Here is a 17,674-nt window from a genome sequence, read left to right on the forward strand (position 1 = left end):
TCATATGTTGCTGGATCTTTTCGGTTGTCCGAAATTATAATTAACATCTATTTATAAGTTCAAAATTTTACATGGTACATTCAGCTAAAAGGAGTTTGCTGTTCCATGATCATAGCTTTTAGCTATATACTGACCAGTTTTAGATGTGGTAGGAATCTTAAATAATTTTTTAGTTTATGGTGTCTTTAGTACGTAGTGAAACACTTGTATACAGTACACAGTGAATTAGTGCACACTTATCGATGCTAAGAGATTCAGGCCTATGACAATCTATAAAGTTGGAGAATCTACTAGTGAAGGTTTTCTTAAAGCAGTGACAATAACAAATGTAACTTCTGGTTTTAGAAAATGTGGAATTTATCTATTTAATGTTAACATCTTCGATGAATCCGATTTTCTTACGTCTTTAGTTTCAGATCACTCTCTAAATCCTGATGGTGCACCTAATCCAGCAGAACCACTGGGATCAGAGGGATGTGTGAGCCCTCCAAACACTTACAAAGGTGTTATGCAGAATGTTGAAGCATATATCTCACTGAAGAAATTTCGTGATTTCCCATAAGATCCTCCTAGAAAAACAAAGCAACATCATATTGTCTTCAACACCTGAGAAGGCGGCAGCTGAAAAAAAAAACTTTAAGGAAAAGAGTGAAGTTAGAAGAAAATGAGAGAAGAAATGCGAACGAACCAACACGAAGAAAACTCAGTAACGTGAAAGTAAAATGGCTGTAAGCGAAGGTGATGAACAAGGCAATGTCTCACCTGATGGATCAGAGGGCAGTTCATCAGCAGATTTTTTTTTTTTTAATTTGAACTGGGATGTTGTGTGATTGGCAATTATATTTTGTTATAATTTCCAGCTGATGTGTTTTCATAGCTAAAGTCCTGATCCGTGGTGGTGATGAATATGTGGTCTCGTACCTTCCAAAATACTAAAATAAAAAGAGGTTTTGTATTCCCATAAGCAGAAGACACGGTTTGTGTATGACATATGGACACTGCAATGATTCCGCATTGTCTGTGGCTACAAAACACTATGATTTTCACAGAGCAAAACGTATTTTCGATTAGTTATTGTATTTATATTTAACACTGTATTAATGTTTCCTATTCAAGCATTAATAATGCAAAAATCGCAACTGCTTGACTGTGTATTATACAGAGTACACAGTGAAACATTTGCAGCATACTTTAAAAATTATAAGTTCATTTATTAATTAGCTGCCAAATCATTTTTGTTTCACTCCAAAATTTTGGCAATTATTTTTTTAAAGAATGTATTTTGCTCTGTAAGACGTGATTTCTACAAAATAATCAAAACTGTAATTTTTGTTTCACGTGTACTACTCCCCTCTGCTGCAAAATCTCAGTTTCATCTTCGGAGCCAGTGGTTATGAGGTGAAGATGACGGACACACCAACAGCCAGAAAGGATAAACGCAATAGCGAAGAACAGAAGGAATACACAAAACGCCGCCCTATTTCACGGGGTCACACAGCGAGAGTGCAAAATTCTCCGCTGAGCAGGTATCAGGGCAATTTTCCGAAGCAGTAATAAAATAAAAGATGTCCTCTGCTCAAAGAAATATGCAGCCGACAAGTTACATGCTGCTGGCGTTTACGAAATCAGCCGCGAGCGTGGACTACTGCATACAGTCGAGATGGGGCGCCTGATTAGCACACAGATATCGGAAACATGAAATATATATTCTTCAAAGTGACACACGAAGTTAGTAGTGGCGAAACACCAGGGTGACAGCGGCAAGTGGATAATAATTCACGAATCGCGCGTACTAGAGAAACAGCCACTTACCTTGAGCAGGAAGATTAGAGGCGTTAGAAACTGCCATGGGACCAGCCGACGTGGATAGAGAAGACGGGTGCAGACTTCCTGCGTCTGGGTTACCACCAGCAGTAACAGCGCTACAGGAGGGTAGCTCATGTGAAGCAACACACACGCAACACACGTTGGCGAGCGGGAAACCACAGCGGCCGAAGGTAGAATACACGCCTCAGGCAGCAAGCAGACAGCATTACGTCACAGTTGCCGCACGTTTCTCGTTCGTCTATATCCACCAGTGGCAAGAAGTAAAGCAAACGCCAATCAAAGACGTTTGTATCTATCAATAGCAAGAAATAAAGCTAACACCAATCATGGGCTCTACGCACGCACCAATTTGTCAGCCGACCGACAGACCGATCAACCAACCGACCGACCAACCGACTACTTTCGTGTCATCCTACACACGTCCCGACCGACTTCACACAGCGATTACAGCGTCGCCCTGTTTTTGTGATTATGTTCTACGAGATACCGCCTGATTTTACACAGAAACGAAAACGAGGATTTGCCTTGACTGCTTTACAGGAAAAAAGTAGAGAACACACACACGAAAAGTAGTCTACTTCGCATATTTTCATACGCTTATGTCGTATGGTATTATTTTTTGGGGTAATTCTTCTGATTCAAAAAGGGTATTTTTGGCTCAAAAACGGGCTGTTCGAGCTATATGTGGTGTAAGTTCGAGAACCTCTTGTCGACCCCTATTCAAAAATCTGGGAATTCTGACATTGCCCTCACAGTATATATTTTCTTTAATGTCGTTTGCTGTTAGCAATATTAGCCTATTCCCAAGAGTTAGCAGCTTTAACTCAGTTAATACTAGGCAGAAATCAAATCTGCATGTAGAATGCACTTCCTTGACTCTTGTGCAGAAAGGAGTGCAGTATTCTGCTGCATCCATTTTCAATAAGCTACCACAAGAACTCAAAAATCTTAGCGGTAGCCCAAACTCTTTTAAGTCTAAACTGAAGAGTTTCCTCATGGCTCACTCCTTCTATTCTGTCGAGGAACTCCTGGAAGAGCTAAAAAATTAAGCAAATTCCATTGTTACATTGTTGATAGTCTTCATTTAAACTTACGACTTGTCACCTGAATATGTTTTTTTTTAATATTCCATTTTATCTGTTTCTAATATCGTGTTATAATTTCATGTATTGACTCGTTCCATGACCATGGAGACTTTTCCTTAATTTGGTCCCACGGAACAATAAATAAATAAAAAAATAAAAATAAATAAGAAAGGTGTGGGCAAAGGGACTGCTAATGCAAGGGAAAGAATTCATCCACGTTCTGTTACTGTAGCAGTCGCGAGCCGCTGATTTACGTAACTGTCTAATAAAGGATTAATCACGCATTTCGGAGCTGCTGAACACAATCAAACTATTCTTAATGAAATGGAATACAGTCGTGAGAGAAGCTGTAGACCGTATGGCTAGCTCTGAGCACTATGGGACTTAACATCTGAGGTCATCAGTCCCCTAGACTTAGAACTACTTAAACCTAACTAACCTAAGGACATCATACACATCCATGCCCAAGGCAGGATTCGAACCTGCGACCGTAGCAGCAGCGCGGTTCCGGACTGAAGCGCCTAGAACCGCTCGGCCACACTGGCCGGCTGTAAACCATATGGACAAGCTGTTAGCTAGATGATGATTTCTAGCGACTGGCAGAATCTAAAAGGATCACATATTCAATGCTGTTATATCCCCACAATTATTAAATAAAATTATTCTTGAAACGTGAAACGCGATTTGTAGTTGACTGAGGAAATAAATCACGGTAAAGCAAAGTAAGCCGGCCGTTGGTGGCCGAGAGGTTCTAGGCGCTTCAGTCCGGAACCGCGCTCCTACTACAGTCGCAGGTTCGAATCTTGCCTCGGGCATGGATGTGTGTGATGTCCCAAGGTTAGTTATGTTTAAGTAATTCGAAGTCTAGGGGACTGTTGACCTCAGATGTGAAGTTCCATAGTGCTTAGAGCCATTTGAACCATTTGAAAGTAAATTAAATAGCAGATAATCACGTAAACGTTATTAATTTATGTATGTGTGTAGCGAAAAAGATGACCTGTGAGTTTAAGAAACTCATTTCAGATTATAGGAAGGAAGACAACACATGGTTCTAACATTTGCTAAACGCTTCATTTATTGTGTATCTGTTGTTGTACTTATTACATTAGTATTAATGTAATAAGTACAACAACAGATACACAATAAATGAAGCGTTTAGCAAATGTTAGAACTGAGAAAAAAGCATTCCACATTTTGCTCTTCATAGTAGAGGGCTTGGATACAGGCTGAACGTTTTTAAAATTTAGAACAATGAATCAAGCATATCTTATGAATTAGCGTTCTTTGAATGTCAATATTTCGGTTTTTTTCCATAAATATAGGAAATAACACTTAGAAATATAAATACAGCAGATCGACGAACGTGTACGCTCTCTACGTGCCACACGAAACCATTATGGATTCATTAAAAACGAAAAAAGTCCTTCTTTTCTTGTATCTGTATTGTTATACTCCGCTATGTAGAAAAAAAATTGATTGCCGGCGCGAGATGCTGGAGTTGATGGTCGTGTGTGCGTGAGGCGTGCTTGTGTGTGTGTGTGTGTGTGTGTGTGTGTGTGTGTGCGGTTAGCCAGTTTGGAGTAAGCGTCTTTGTCAAACATGTGTGTAACATTTGTATTTGATGTCCATTATATTTATCCGGGCTGTTATGCCGTGGTCGGTTGATGAATTCTGTGTCGATTCCCAACGTTTCGTAAAGCTTGAATACTGCTCACCAGTGTGGGATCCGTAACAGATAGGGCTGATTGAAGAGATAGAGAAGATCCAACGGAGAGCAGCGCGCTTCGATACATGATCATTTAGTAATCGCGAAAGCGTTACGGAGATGGTAGATAAACTCCAGTGGAAGATTCTGCAGGAGAGACGCTCAGTAGCTCGATACGGGCTTTTGTTGAAGTTTCGAGAACATATCTCCACCGAGGAGTCAAGCAGTATATCGCTCCCTCCTACGTATATCTCGCGAAGAGACCATGAGGATAAAATCAGAGAGATTAGAGCCCACACAGAGGCATACGGACAATCTTTCTTTCCACGAACAATACGAGACTGGAATAGAAGGGAGAACCGATAGAGGTACCCAAGGTAGCCTCCGCCACACACCGTCAGGTGGCTTGCGGAGTATCGATGTAGATGTAGAAGTGAGTGTTTTTTAATAGTGCATGTCTGCAACTTGACGTACCTTCTTTATGGTAAATAGCAACCTATCTCTTCCTACATTGTTCATATTCATGCTTGTAGTTTCCATTGTTTGAATCTTATATTCCTCGCACGACGTGTTCGATAAACATCTGGAGTCTTTATAAATTTCTCCAGAAACTTCGTTCTTAAGGTTTCGTACCTCGCATCCTGTCATGTCTATGAGAACAGCATCTGTAAGTAGGCTGTTTAGGTTTTTATGTTGGTAACGCAACGTAGCGCTCTATATGAAAATCACTGACTGTGCTGTGTTAAGGCTGTGGTTGGTTTGCATTGTTGGAGTATATGCTATTGTAGTGTTGGGCAGTTGGATGTGAACAGCGCATAGCGTTGCGCAGTTGGAGGTGAGCCGCCAGCAGTGGTGGATGTGGGGAGAGAGATGGCGGAGTTTTGAGAGCGGATGATATGGACGTGTGTCCATCAGAGAGAGTAAATTTGTAAGACTGGATGTCATGAACTGATATATAAATATTATGACGTTTGAACACTATTAAGGTAAATACATTGTTTGTTCTCTATCAAAATCTTTCATTTGCTAACTATGCCTGTCAGTAGTTAGTGCCTTCAGTAGTTAGAATCTTTTATTTAGCTGGCAGTATTGGCGCTCGCTATATTGCAGTAGTTCGAGTAACGAAGATTTTTGTGAAGTAAGTGATTCATGAAAGGTATAGGTTATTGTTCGTCAGGGCCATTCTTTTGTAGGGATTATTGAAAGTCAGATTGCGTTGCGCTAAAAATATTGTGTGTCAGTTTAGTGATGATCAGAATAAGTAACGAGAGAAATGTCTGAGTACGTTCAGTTTTGCTCAGGTGTTTGAAAATCAAATAACGTAAGGGGTTTACCAGCACAGTAATTCACAAATTTTTCAAAGGGGGCGTTTCATATGTCGACCCATAGCCGAGGATACCTCACTGGAATCTTCTGATTTTTCTTATAGTTTGTGTAATTAGTGTAGCTATTGTTTATTGCTAGCGCGTAATTGTAGAGAGAATCTTCTTTGTAGTTGTAGTTTTTCATTGTTGTACAGTAAAATAGTTGTGGCATGCATGTAGATTTGCACCAAGTATTTCGCAGCTGCGCTTGCAATTGGTTCAAATGGCTCTGAGCACTATGGGACTTAACATCTACGGTCATCAGTCCCCTAGAACTTAGAACTACTTAAACCTAACTAACCTAAGGACATCACACAACACCCAGTCATCACGAGGCAGAGAAGATCCATGACTCCGCCCGCTTGCAATTAACGAGATATTATTTTCTTTGCTATGCTAATGTGTTTTCTTGTTTCTGCTCTTCAAATTGTGCTTTCCTTGTTGTGTGAAGTGCGTGATAATTATGGCGTGTGAAAAACGTAACACTAGGCTCCAAAGTAAATTTAGAACTGATAGTGACGACGACTGTAGCTTATCAGCACCACCATGTAATGAATTAACAGACAGTCAACGTAGTAATCTGGTAATTGTGCATAGGGAAATGGAGCGGGCAGCAAATAATGGTGTAGCCAGTGAAACAATTAGTGAACAGGGAAGCATTACCGATCGATCGTTCAGCAACAGCTCGCCTCAGGATTCCGAAATGACAGGACACAATCTCGCAAATACTGTAGACTCAGGTTTTGCGTCCTCACTGTTTTCTCAAGTAAGTCAATACACGTTTTCTGCTTTTCGAAATGCGAATATTGCCGCTTCAAATGCACTGCCGAATTGCACTGCGTAACACGTTTCAGACACAAGTGCATTGTTATTACAATTAATGCAACAAATGGGACAAAAGCTTCAAAAGTTAGACACAATGGAACAAAATCTTCAAAAGTTAGTCACAATGGAACAAAATCTTCAAAAGTTAGTCACAATGGAACAAAATCTTCAAAAGTTAGACACAACAATGGAACAAAATCAGGGACAAACACAATAACAGCTTCAAAAGTTAGACTCAATAGAACAAACGCTTGAATAAACACGTGAAGGTTTAACTGCTGAGTTACTTAAAATCGAATCGAAATGTCAAAAAGTCTGTAATGACGTAAAAACATAAATTTGTGAGCATTTTCAACCTATTTTTTCGCGTCATGAAAATGCATTGCAGAATCACGAAGCAGCCATAAAAGGACTGCAAACTATTGTTCGTGAAAATCATGACACCTTGCAAGCTAAAATTGACTCAGTTGCATCTATCGATTCGGTTACGCAACTTGCAAAAACTCAGGAAAACTTAAAGGACACAGTAGATGCGATTTCAGCACAAATGGACCCACTGAAACTTGGTTCAGAAAAACACACTGACGAAATAAGTTCACTGTCGGAGAAAGTAGCCGAACTTTCAGATCAGTTCACTAACTTATCTACAAAGGTAGATGATGATCTGAATGACACAAGACCCGTGGCCTTCACTGACACAGAAGAGTATGAACAAATTAGAAAATTCAAACAAAATCAAAATCAAATCAATACACAGTACAAAAGAGGAATCCGTGAAGCACAAGATCAGTTGCCACAAGTAATACAAGAATTGCATATTTCAGTCGAGACTCGCGCTCCAATACGGGAATAGAGACTTAGAAATCCGGAACAGCGACAAAATAATAACACAGGGCAGTTCGGAAATTATGAAATAAATTGGCAAGGTGCACCGAATTTTGAGATGGAACCGCCGAAAAGAAGTAACAATGACCGATATGCGAATCACTGACATGATGATATTGACTGTAAGCTGTTCATTACTACACGTAAATTCAAAACATTTAAGAATTCTGATATATATATTACGACTTTTGAACACTATTAAGGTAAATACATTGTTTGTTCTCTATCAAAACCTTTCATTTGGTAACTATGCCTATCAGTAGTTAGTGCCTTCAGTAGTTAGAATCTTTTATTTAGCTGGCAGTAGTTCGAGTAACGAAGATTTTTGTGAGGTAAGTAATTCATGAAAGGTATAGGTTATTGTTAATCAGCGCCATTCTTTTGTAGGGATTATTGAAAGTCAGATTGCATTGCGCTAAAAATATTGTGTGTCAGTTTAGTGGTGATCAGAATAAGTAAAGAGAGAAATGTCTGAGGTACGTTCAGTTTTGCTCAGCTGTTTGAAAATAGAATAACGTAAGGGGTTTACCAGCACAGTAATTCACTAATTTTTCAAAGGGGACGTTTCACATCTAATACCGAGAGAAATGACAAAAGACGAACTTTTGTTGGGCGGTTGGCACGACGGCACTAGGCACGGCACAATTTGTTGGGCGAAGGGATCGACTGTTGGATGATCCTAGCCGCCTGAAACCCCTCGACACATCCAATTTGTCGGTCCGACGGTTGGTTGGTTGGTTGGTCAGTGCTTGTGTGTGGCCCTTAAGGGTCTCTTAAGCTCCCTCCAACTGATTCTGAACACCCTATAGAATACGAGAACAGCCTCTTCCACCATTGTATTAGAAATATTCAACAGTCAACAAAAAAACCCTGAGGAAGGCCATTTGCAACAGTGGCCGAAACGTCGGAGGATTTTACATATTTACATTGTGGGCAAATACCCTGAAGAATCTCGTTGCCGTTTCGCTGATGTGTCAGAGATCCACGAAATTCCGAGTGTGGGAGTGGCTAGGAGTGACAGACTGGAAGTTGCGGTTTCTTGAAGGCAACCATTCCTGAGGTGGGATGGAGTACCAAGATCGGCCTCAGAACAGGGCTCTGTCCACTAACACAAGGCGAGAGGACCCCCACTCTCTACAGGATCTAATCATCAGTCAGTGACATGCTTCAAGTATCTTGCGGACGGAATTCCTCGCCAAACTGTCGGCGTTACCAAGGCTAGAGACTAGCGAGCTGTTTTTTGTTGCGGCGGCCTCTGTACTCACTTGGTGACGCCGTCCTCGACGTAGTAGCTGCGGTAGAAGCCGTACATGTCGTTCCGCAGCTCCCCCTCGTAGCTGATCTCCACCACCAGCTGGGTGCCGGCTGCCACCTGCCAAAGTAAACAAGCGTTGGGGTCTTGCCATTGTGTTGGTGCGTAAGTCCATAGAATTCTTTCATAAATTTAATAAACACGACAAATACAAATAACAGAGACTCTTGGGTCAAATGGCTCTGAGCACTATGGGACTTAACTTGTGAGGTCATCAGTCCCCCAAGAACTTAGAACCACTTAAACCTAACTAACCTAAGGACATCACATACACTCCTGGAAATTGAAATAAGAACACCGTGAATTCATTGTCCCAGGAAGGGGAAACTTTATTGACACATTCCTGGGGTCAGATACATCACATGATCACACTGACAGAACCACAGGCACATAGACACAGGCAACAGAGCATGCACAATGTCGGCACTAGTACAGTGTATATCCACCTTTCGCAGCAATGCAGGCTGCTATTCTCCCATGCAGACGATCGTAGAGATGCTGGATGTAGTCCTGTGGAACGGCTTGCCATGCCATTTCCACCTGGCGCCTCAGTTGGACCAACGTTCGTGCTGGACGTGCAGACCGCGTGAGACGACGCTTCATCCAGTCCCAAACATGCTCAATGGGGGACAGATCCGGAGATCTTGCTGGCCAGGGTAGTTGACTTACACTTTCTAGAGCACGTTGGGTGGCACGGGATACATGCGGACGTGCATTGTCCTGTTGGAACAGCAAGTTCCCTTGCCAGTCTAGGAATGGTAGAACGATGGGTTCGATGACGGTTAGGATGTACCGTTCACTATTCAGTGTCCCCTCGACGATCACCAGTGGTGTACGGCCAGTGTAGGAGATCGCTCCCCACACCATGATGCCGGGTGTTGGCCCTGTGTGCCTCGGTCGTATACAGTCCTGATTGTGGCGCTCACCTGCACGGTGCCAAACACGCATACGACCATCATTGGCACCAAGGCAGAAGCGACTCTCATCGCTGAAGACGACACGTCTCCATTCGTCCCTCCATTCACGCCTGTCGCGACACCACTGGAGGCGGGCTGCACGATGTTGGGGCGTGAGCGGAAGACGGCCTAACGGTGTGCGGGACCGTAGCCCAGCTTCATGGAGACGGTTGCGAATGGTCCTCGCCGATACCCCAGGAGCAACAGTGTCCCTAATTTGCTGGGAAGTGGCGGTGCGGTCCCCTACGGCACTGCGTAGGATCCTACGGTCTTGGCGTGCATCCGTGCGTCGCTGCGGTCCGGTCCCAGGTCGACGGGCACGTGCACCTTCCGCCGACCACTGGCGACAACATCGATGTACTGTGGAGACCTCACGCCCCACGTGTTGAGCAATTCGGCGGTACGTCCACCCGGCCTCCCGCATGCCCACTATACGCCCTCGCTCAAAGTCCGTCAACTGCACATACGGTTCACGTCCACGCTGTCGCGGCATGCTACCAGTGTTAAAGACTGCGATGGAGCTCCGTATGCCACGGCAAACTGGCTGACACTGACGGCGGCGGTGCACAAATGCTGCGCAGCTAGCGCCATTCGACGGCCAACACCGCGGTTCCTGGTGTGTCTGCTGTGCCGTGCGTGTGATCATTGCTTGTACAGCCCTCTCGCAGTGTCCGGAGCAAGTATGGTGGGTCTGACACACCGGTGTCAATGTGTTCTTTTTTCCATTTCCAGGAGTGTATTTTCACGATTTACAACAGTCTGCCGGCGATAGGCTAACTTTTCGATTCCACGACTGCAGCTATCACGTCGTTTTGAGGCGAAGAACTCCTCGAGAAACGAAACTTCCTGGCAGATTATAACTGTGTGCCCGACCGAGACTCGAACTCGGGACCTTTGCCTTTCGCGGGCAAGTGCTCTACCAGGTAGGAGACGAGGTACTGGCAGAAGTAAAGCTGTGAGTACCGGGCGTGAGTCGTGCTTCGGTAGCTCAGTTGGTAGAGCACTTGCCCGCGAAAGGCAAAAGTCCCGAGTTCGAGTCTCGGTCGGGCACACAGTTTTAACCTGCCAGGAAGTTTCATATCAGCGCACACTCCGCTGCAGAGTGAAAATCTCATTCTCCTCGAGAAACGTTCGTAGCACATTCATCCGGAAAGCGAGCTCGTTGAAGGTTGTTCGATAGTGGAAAATCGGTCGGCGCAAGATCAGGTAAATAAGATGGGTGCCGAATGACTTGCCAACGCACTGCTGTGTAGTTGTTCTTTTGTCAGCCTAGCAGAATGAGGGCGGGCGATATCGTGGTGTTGCACCACTTCACGCTGTATTTCGGGTCGTTGTTCTTGGACCGTGTCTTCGAGCCGTCTCAGTTGTTGACAATAGATGTCAGCAGTGGTGGTTACACCTTGGTGAGGCAATTCGCAGTGCCCCACCAGATGCGTAACTTTATCTTTTGTTGGTGTGCTCAGGTCTTCGTATGGGGAGTCGCCGCTTAGTTTGGGGTCAATCTTTTCTTTCTTTTCGTTATCTTAGCACAGAAACGCCATTTATCGTCAGCACTAATGGTACAGGATAAGAATGGTCCCTGTTGTTCACGCGGCAACTGAAGACGAGCAAGCAGATGATTTTTGTGGTTTTGGCTAAGAACATGCACTTCCCATCCGCCCTATTTTTGAACTTTCCTCACTGCATCGGAGTGTCTCTCGGAGGTGGAATGACCGCAGTTCATCACATTTGCCACTGATGTGGATCGTTTTGTATTAACGCTTTTAAACGATTTTCATCAAATCCCGAAAACCTCCTGAACGTGGAGAGTCACCAACGTCAAAACGATCCTACTTAAAACGGGAGAACCACTTTCTTGCCGTGCTCTGACCAGCGGCATTATCCCCACACACGGGCCGGCCGGAGTGGCCGAGCGGTTCTAGGCGCTACACTCTGGAACCGCGCGACCGCTACGGTCGCAGCTTCGAATCCTGCCTCGGGCATGGGTGTGTGTGATGTCCTTAGGTTAGTTAGGTTTAAGTAGTTCTAAGTTCTAGGGGACTGCTGACCACAGCAGTTAAGTCCCATAGTGCTCAGAGCCATTTGAACCAATTTTGAACCCATATACGGCTTAAATGTCTGTGGCTGACTCTGCTGCTGTCACCCCTCTGTTGAAATAAAACAGAAGTATATGTCGGAAATGTTCTCATTTCTCACCTTCCTAGCACACATAGCTCAAATCACGACCTCCAAACCACGAAATCATGGTATGTGAACTCAAACAGCAATAATGAACGAGTTGACTAAAAGGAGGGATCAGTTGATACGACACATTCTGAGTCAGTTAGTTAGGTAATTAGTTTAATTTTCCATGGAACGTTTTCCACGATTAATCGTAATTATGTAGAATGAGTTATTTTACCTTCCCATCGCAAATTCATTTATAAATACGGCTACGTGCTGAAAAGTTATAAGTTTCCTTTTACTTTTCTTTTCTTTTAATTTTTTTTTAAATATACAGACATGAGTTGGTAATTCCTACCCATCATCTTTTGCACATTACGGGAATAGAAATTCTTCTACGGAATAGATGGAGTTGTCAAGGAGAAAGTTTTTGAGTTTGTTTTGAAATTTTACTTTGCTGTCTGTCAGACATTTTTTTATCACCAGGAAAGGGATCAAAAATTTTTATTGCAACATTGTGCACGACTTTGTTGTGCTATAAACAACCTTAATCTGGAGCAGTGAATGTCATTTTTCCTTTTCGTATTGTAATTATGTACATCTTTGTTTCTTTTGAACTGCAGTGGATTATTTACAACAAACTTCATGAGGCAGTAAATATACTGGGAAGCAGTATATGCCAACTCCTAAAACAGTTGTCTACAAGACGATCGTGGGTTAGCACCGCACAATATTCTTACAGCGAGTATTTGAGCAACGAAGACTTTCTTTCTTAAACATGATCTACCCCAGAACATCAATCTATATGATATTACTGAATGAAAACATGCGAAGTATGGTAATGTACTGATTTGGCTCTCTCCAAGATATGCAACGACTCTAAGCATAAATTTGTCTGAATTGAGCTGTTTTAGGAATTCCAAAATGTGCTTTTCCCATTTTAAATTCTCATCAGTATGGACACCTAGGAATTTTGAAGTTTCCGCTTTGTTACTTCCTCATCTTATATTACACCTATCACTGGTATAGTACCAGAATATGTTGTGTATTTTTAAAATTGAGGCCGAGACCATTTGCAGAAAACCACTCAGTAATACTTTCAAGAATACTGTTTACCATTTTGTTTGTTTCTGTATGTGTGTTTGGACTGCTTACAATATTAGTGTCATTCGCAAAAAGAACGAGTTCTGTTTGTTGTACATCAGACAGAAGATTTCTTAGATATATGAGGAACAACAGTGAACCTAAGATTGGTCCTTGGGAAACCTCACAAGTGATTTGTCCCTTACTATGGTTTACGAACAAAGATGAAAGACTGGTACACCTGTACTCAGATGCAAGATACAGCCTCTGTTTACAGTTTCTAGTTCTGCAAGTTGTTATCATAAGTCAAACAGATGTTCTTCACCCTTCAGTGAGCCTCGCTGGTTATTTGCAAAGCTTTTTGGACTGTGATCATTGTAGCCGTCAGCTATAATGCCTTTCTGATAGCAGACATTCTCGTGGCTACACGTCGTGCAGACACTGGAGATCACGCCAATTTCGAAATTTGTCAAAACGTAATAGCTTGGGGAAAGGATAAGATTTCTAAACTCCATGCCATTTATTGTATTAATTTGTAACAGAGTAAGACAGTTAATTGTAGAAACGAAGATTGCAGTATTTTACAAGCAAATAAAATTTGATTTTTCGTTATTCTGCCTGATATGTAGAGCTATATAACATCTACAAATAATCCTTAGTACAAACGAAAGCGCTCGTTAAAGGGTTATGAATGACGAAAGACACTTGCAATGAAGGACTGTATGCTTAGCGATTCTTAAGTACGTTAACGACGATTTATAATGTAAGATGAGTCGATGTTTAGAATTTTTCAATTTTTCTACGTGAGTTGTACGATGTGATCGTATACAGGTAAGTAGAACCTGAAGATGCGATTAATGTTGTGAAACCTGGGTAGTGTATTTTCTTTTATCCAAATAAAGGAAGTTTGAAGTTCAATTGCAGCGAATATTATTCACCATGAATAGTCCAAGTAACACTTGCGGATGTCTCACTAAGAATGTTTTATTTCAGCCCAGTTGTTTGTATTTACTAAGTTACGAAATAGATACATATCAGTAAACCCCTGAATCTGTGAAACATCGAACTCCCATGTGTAAACCAGCTTTAAACGTCTGAATGTTTTACATATCAGTTAACGTGTTAAATGTTTGACGTTAAGCATGTAAGCCAGAAAAAGTTTAGAAAAGCTTTGAAAGAATGTTTAACGTTTGTTGGATGTCGCTAATGGCTGTCAGTAATTTGCCACTCCGTTTTTAGCGAAAGCTAGTTCTTCACGTACCTCAATGTTTATGGTATTATATCTCCCGAACTATGAGTCGTACAATGATACAATTTTGCAGGTAAATTCAGTGGTGTGTGTGTGTGTGTGTGTGTGTGTGTGTGTGTGTGTGTGTGTCTGTGTGTGTCTGTGTGTGGACACTGTCTGCACAACGTGTTACGAATACACTTGGTGGTAAAGAAGTAACAAATAAAAACATCATATTCGATGCTGAAGTTTTACTGCACGAGCGGCGAGAATGTAGTGGGAGATGAAAACTGTATTCCTTTCATAGCTTGTGCGAGGTGTCAGCGAGAAAAAGTTCCGTGAAGTTTTTAAATTATGAGCAAAGATTGTTGGAAATCCATAAGTGCTCTCAATCCCAAATACAGGCTCAGTATAGTCTGCGGAATTCGTGCGTTATGCTGCCTCAAGATATAAAAACAATTTATATCGCCGATACTTGTCTTATTGTTTCAAACTTGTAACATAATACACTCCTGGAAATTGAAATAAGAACACCGTGAATTCATTGTCCCAGGAAGGGGAAACTTTATTGACACATTCCTGGGGTCAGATACATCACATGATCACACTGACAGAACCATAGGCACATAGACACAGGCAACAGAGCATGCACAATGTCGGCACTAGTACAGTGTATATCCACCTTTCGCAGCAATGCAGGCTGCTATTCTCACATGGAGACGATCGTAGAGATGCTGGATGTAGTCCTGTGGAACGGCTTGCCATGCCATTTCCACCTGGCGCCTCAGTTGGACCAGCGTTCGTGCTGGACGTGCAGACCGCGTGAGACGACGCTTCATCCAGTCCCAAACATGCTCAATGGGGGACAGATCCGGAGATCTTGCTGGCCAGGGTAGTTGACTTACACTTTCTAGAGCACGTTGGGTGGCACGGGATACATGCGGACGTGCATTGTCCTGTTGGAACAGCAAGTTCCCTTGCCGGTCTAGGAATGGTAGAACGATGGGTTCGATGACGGTTTGGATGTACCGTGCACTATTCAGTGTCCCCTCGACGATCACCAGTGGTGTACGGCCAGTGTAGGAGATCGCTCCCCACACCATGATGCCGGGTGTTGGCCCTGTGTGCCTCGGTCGTATGCAGTCCTGATTGTGGCGCTCACCTGCACGGCGCCAAACACGCATACGACCATCATTGGCACCAAGGCAGAAGCGACTCTCATCGCTGAAGACGACACGTCTCCATTCGTCCCTCCATTCACGCCTGTCGCGACACCACTGGAGGCGGGCTGCACGATGTTGGGGCGTGAGCGCAAGACGGCCTAACGGTGTGCGGGACCGTAGCCCAGCTTCATGGAGACGGTTGCGAATGGTCCTCGCCGATACCCCAGGAGCAACAGTGTCCCTAATTTGCTGGGAAGTGGCGGTGCGGTCCCCTACGGCACTGCGTAGGATCCTACGGTCTTGGCGTGCATCCGTGCGTCGCTGCGGTCCGGTCCCAGGTCGACGGGCACGTGCACCTTCCGCCGACCACTGGCGACAACATCGATGTACTGTGGAGACCTCACGCCTCACGTGTTGAGCAATTCGGCGGTACGTCCACCCGGCCTCCCGCATGCCCACTATACGCCCTCGCTCAAAGTCCGTCAACTGCACATACGGTTCACGTCCACGCTGTCGCGGCATGCTACCAGTGTTAAAGACTGCGATGGAGCTCCGTATGCCACGGCAAACTGGCTGACACTGACGGCGGCGGTGCACAAATGCTGCGCAGCTAGCGCCATTCGACGGCCAACACCGCGGTTCCTGGTGTGTCTGCTGTGCCGTGCGTGTGATCATTGCTTGTACAGCCCTCTCGCAGTGTCCGGAGCAAGTATGGTGGGTCTGACACACCGGTGTCAATGTGTTCTTTTTTCCATTTCCAGGAGTGTATTACACCTCTTAATGAGTGGATTATGACAGCAACCTAAAATTTCTGATTGATTCAGTACTCATATCAACACTGAAAAATCAAATTTTTGTAGCCCCTGGAAGCCATTAAATTATTATTCTCGAACAAGGAAGATACAAATTTGCAGAAGCCACACACACACACACACACACACACACACACACACACGGCGTCCATCGCCACAGGTGAGGCGTCGACTTCTTCCATAACTCCAGCCCTGCCTTCTCTGGTGAAACGGTGAGCTTGTCTGGTGTCCTCCGGAAGCTCTTTCGCCAGCACAGCCGTTTCTGTGGTGGATTACGTCCGTGCAGTGGATGAGAACTGTTCTGTTCCACTTTCAGTCTCTCCTTGGTGGCAGCCACCGCTCTGCATACGCACGGTGGCCCTACTCCAGCCAGGTAGTAGAGCTCCGCGGTTGGGGTCGGTCTTAAGCAAACTGTAATCAACCTGCAGGTTTCGTTGAGAGCAGTGTCTACTTGCCTGGCATGAGATGACAGACTGGGGAAGCATATTCTGGAGTAAAAAAAGCACAGTGCGATTGCAGAAGAGCGAATAGTATGTGGATGTGAGCCCCACTGTGTCCCCGTTTGTTTTGCGAATTAGGTTGTTTCGAGTGCAGATTTTCATTTTGGTGTCCTTGCAGTGGGTTTTGAATTTCACAGTTCTATCGAGAGTGACTCCCAAGTATTCAGGGGTGCGATGATTCTGCAATTGGATGCCTGTTCATTCAACATGTAGCTCACGATTAGCTTCCCTGTTTCTTAGGTCAAAGGCACACACTTGTGTCTTCTTCTTTCACCTCCTTCATTTGTGCACAGCCTTTTGAATGACCCAATACAGGGTTATTACAAATGATTGAAGCGATTTCACAGCTCTACAATAACTTTATTATTTGAGATATTTTCACAATGCTTTGCACACACATACAAAAACTCAAAAAGTTTTTTTAGGCATTCAAAAATGTTCGATATGTGCCCCTTTAGTGATTCGGCAGACATCAAGCCGATAATCAAGTTCCTCCCACACTTGGGTCAGCATGTCCCCATCAATGAGTTCGAAAGCATCGTTGATGCGAGCTCGCAGTTCTGGCACGTTTCTTGGTAGAGGAGGTTTAAACACTGAATCTTTCACATAACCCCACAGAAAGAAATCGCATGGGGTTAAGTCGGGAGAGCGTGGAGGCCATGACATGAATTGCTGATCATGATCTCCACCACGACCGATTCATCGGTTTTCCAATCTCCTGTTTAAGAAATTCCGAACATCATGATGGAAGTGCGGTGGAGCACCA

The 17,674-nt window shown here is 43.7% G+C and overlaps 1 protein-coding gene across 1 annotated transcript in view; it reads right to left on the reverse strand.

Moving 5' to 3' along the window:
* LOC126109662 (aminopeptidase N-like) overlaps positions 1-17,674 on the reverse strand; it is a 202,144-nt gene that overhangs the window by 136,564 nt on the left and 47,906 nt on the right. Inside the window, exon 4 of the mRNA XM_049914708.1 lies at positions 8,957-9,063. Within this exon, the coding sequence (XP_049770665.1) occupies positions 8,957-9,063 (107 nt within the window). The remainder of the gene's footprint in view (positions 1-8,956; positions 9,064-17,674) is intronic.

Source organism: Schistocerca cancellata, chromosome 12, assembly GCF_023864275.1.
Source record: "Schistocerca cancellata isolate TAMUIC-IGC-003103 chromosome 12, iqSchCanc2.1, whole genome shotgun sequence".
Taxonomy (NCBI): Eukaryota; Metazoa; Arthropoda; class Insecta; order Orthoptera; family Acrididae; genus Schistocerca; species Schistocerca cancellata.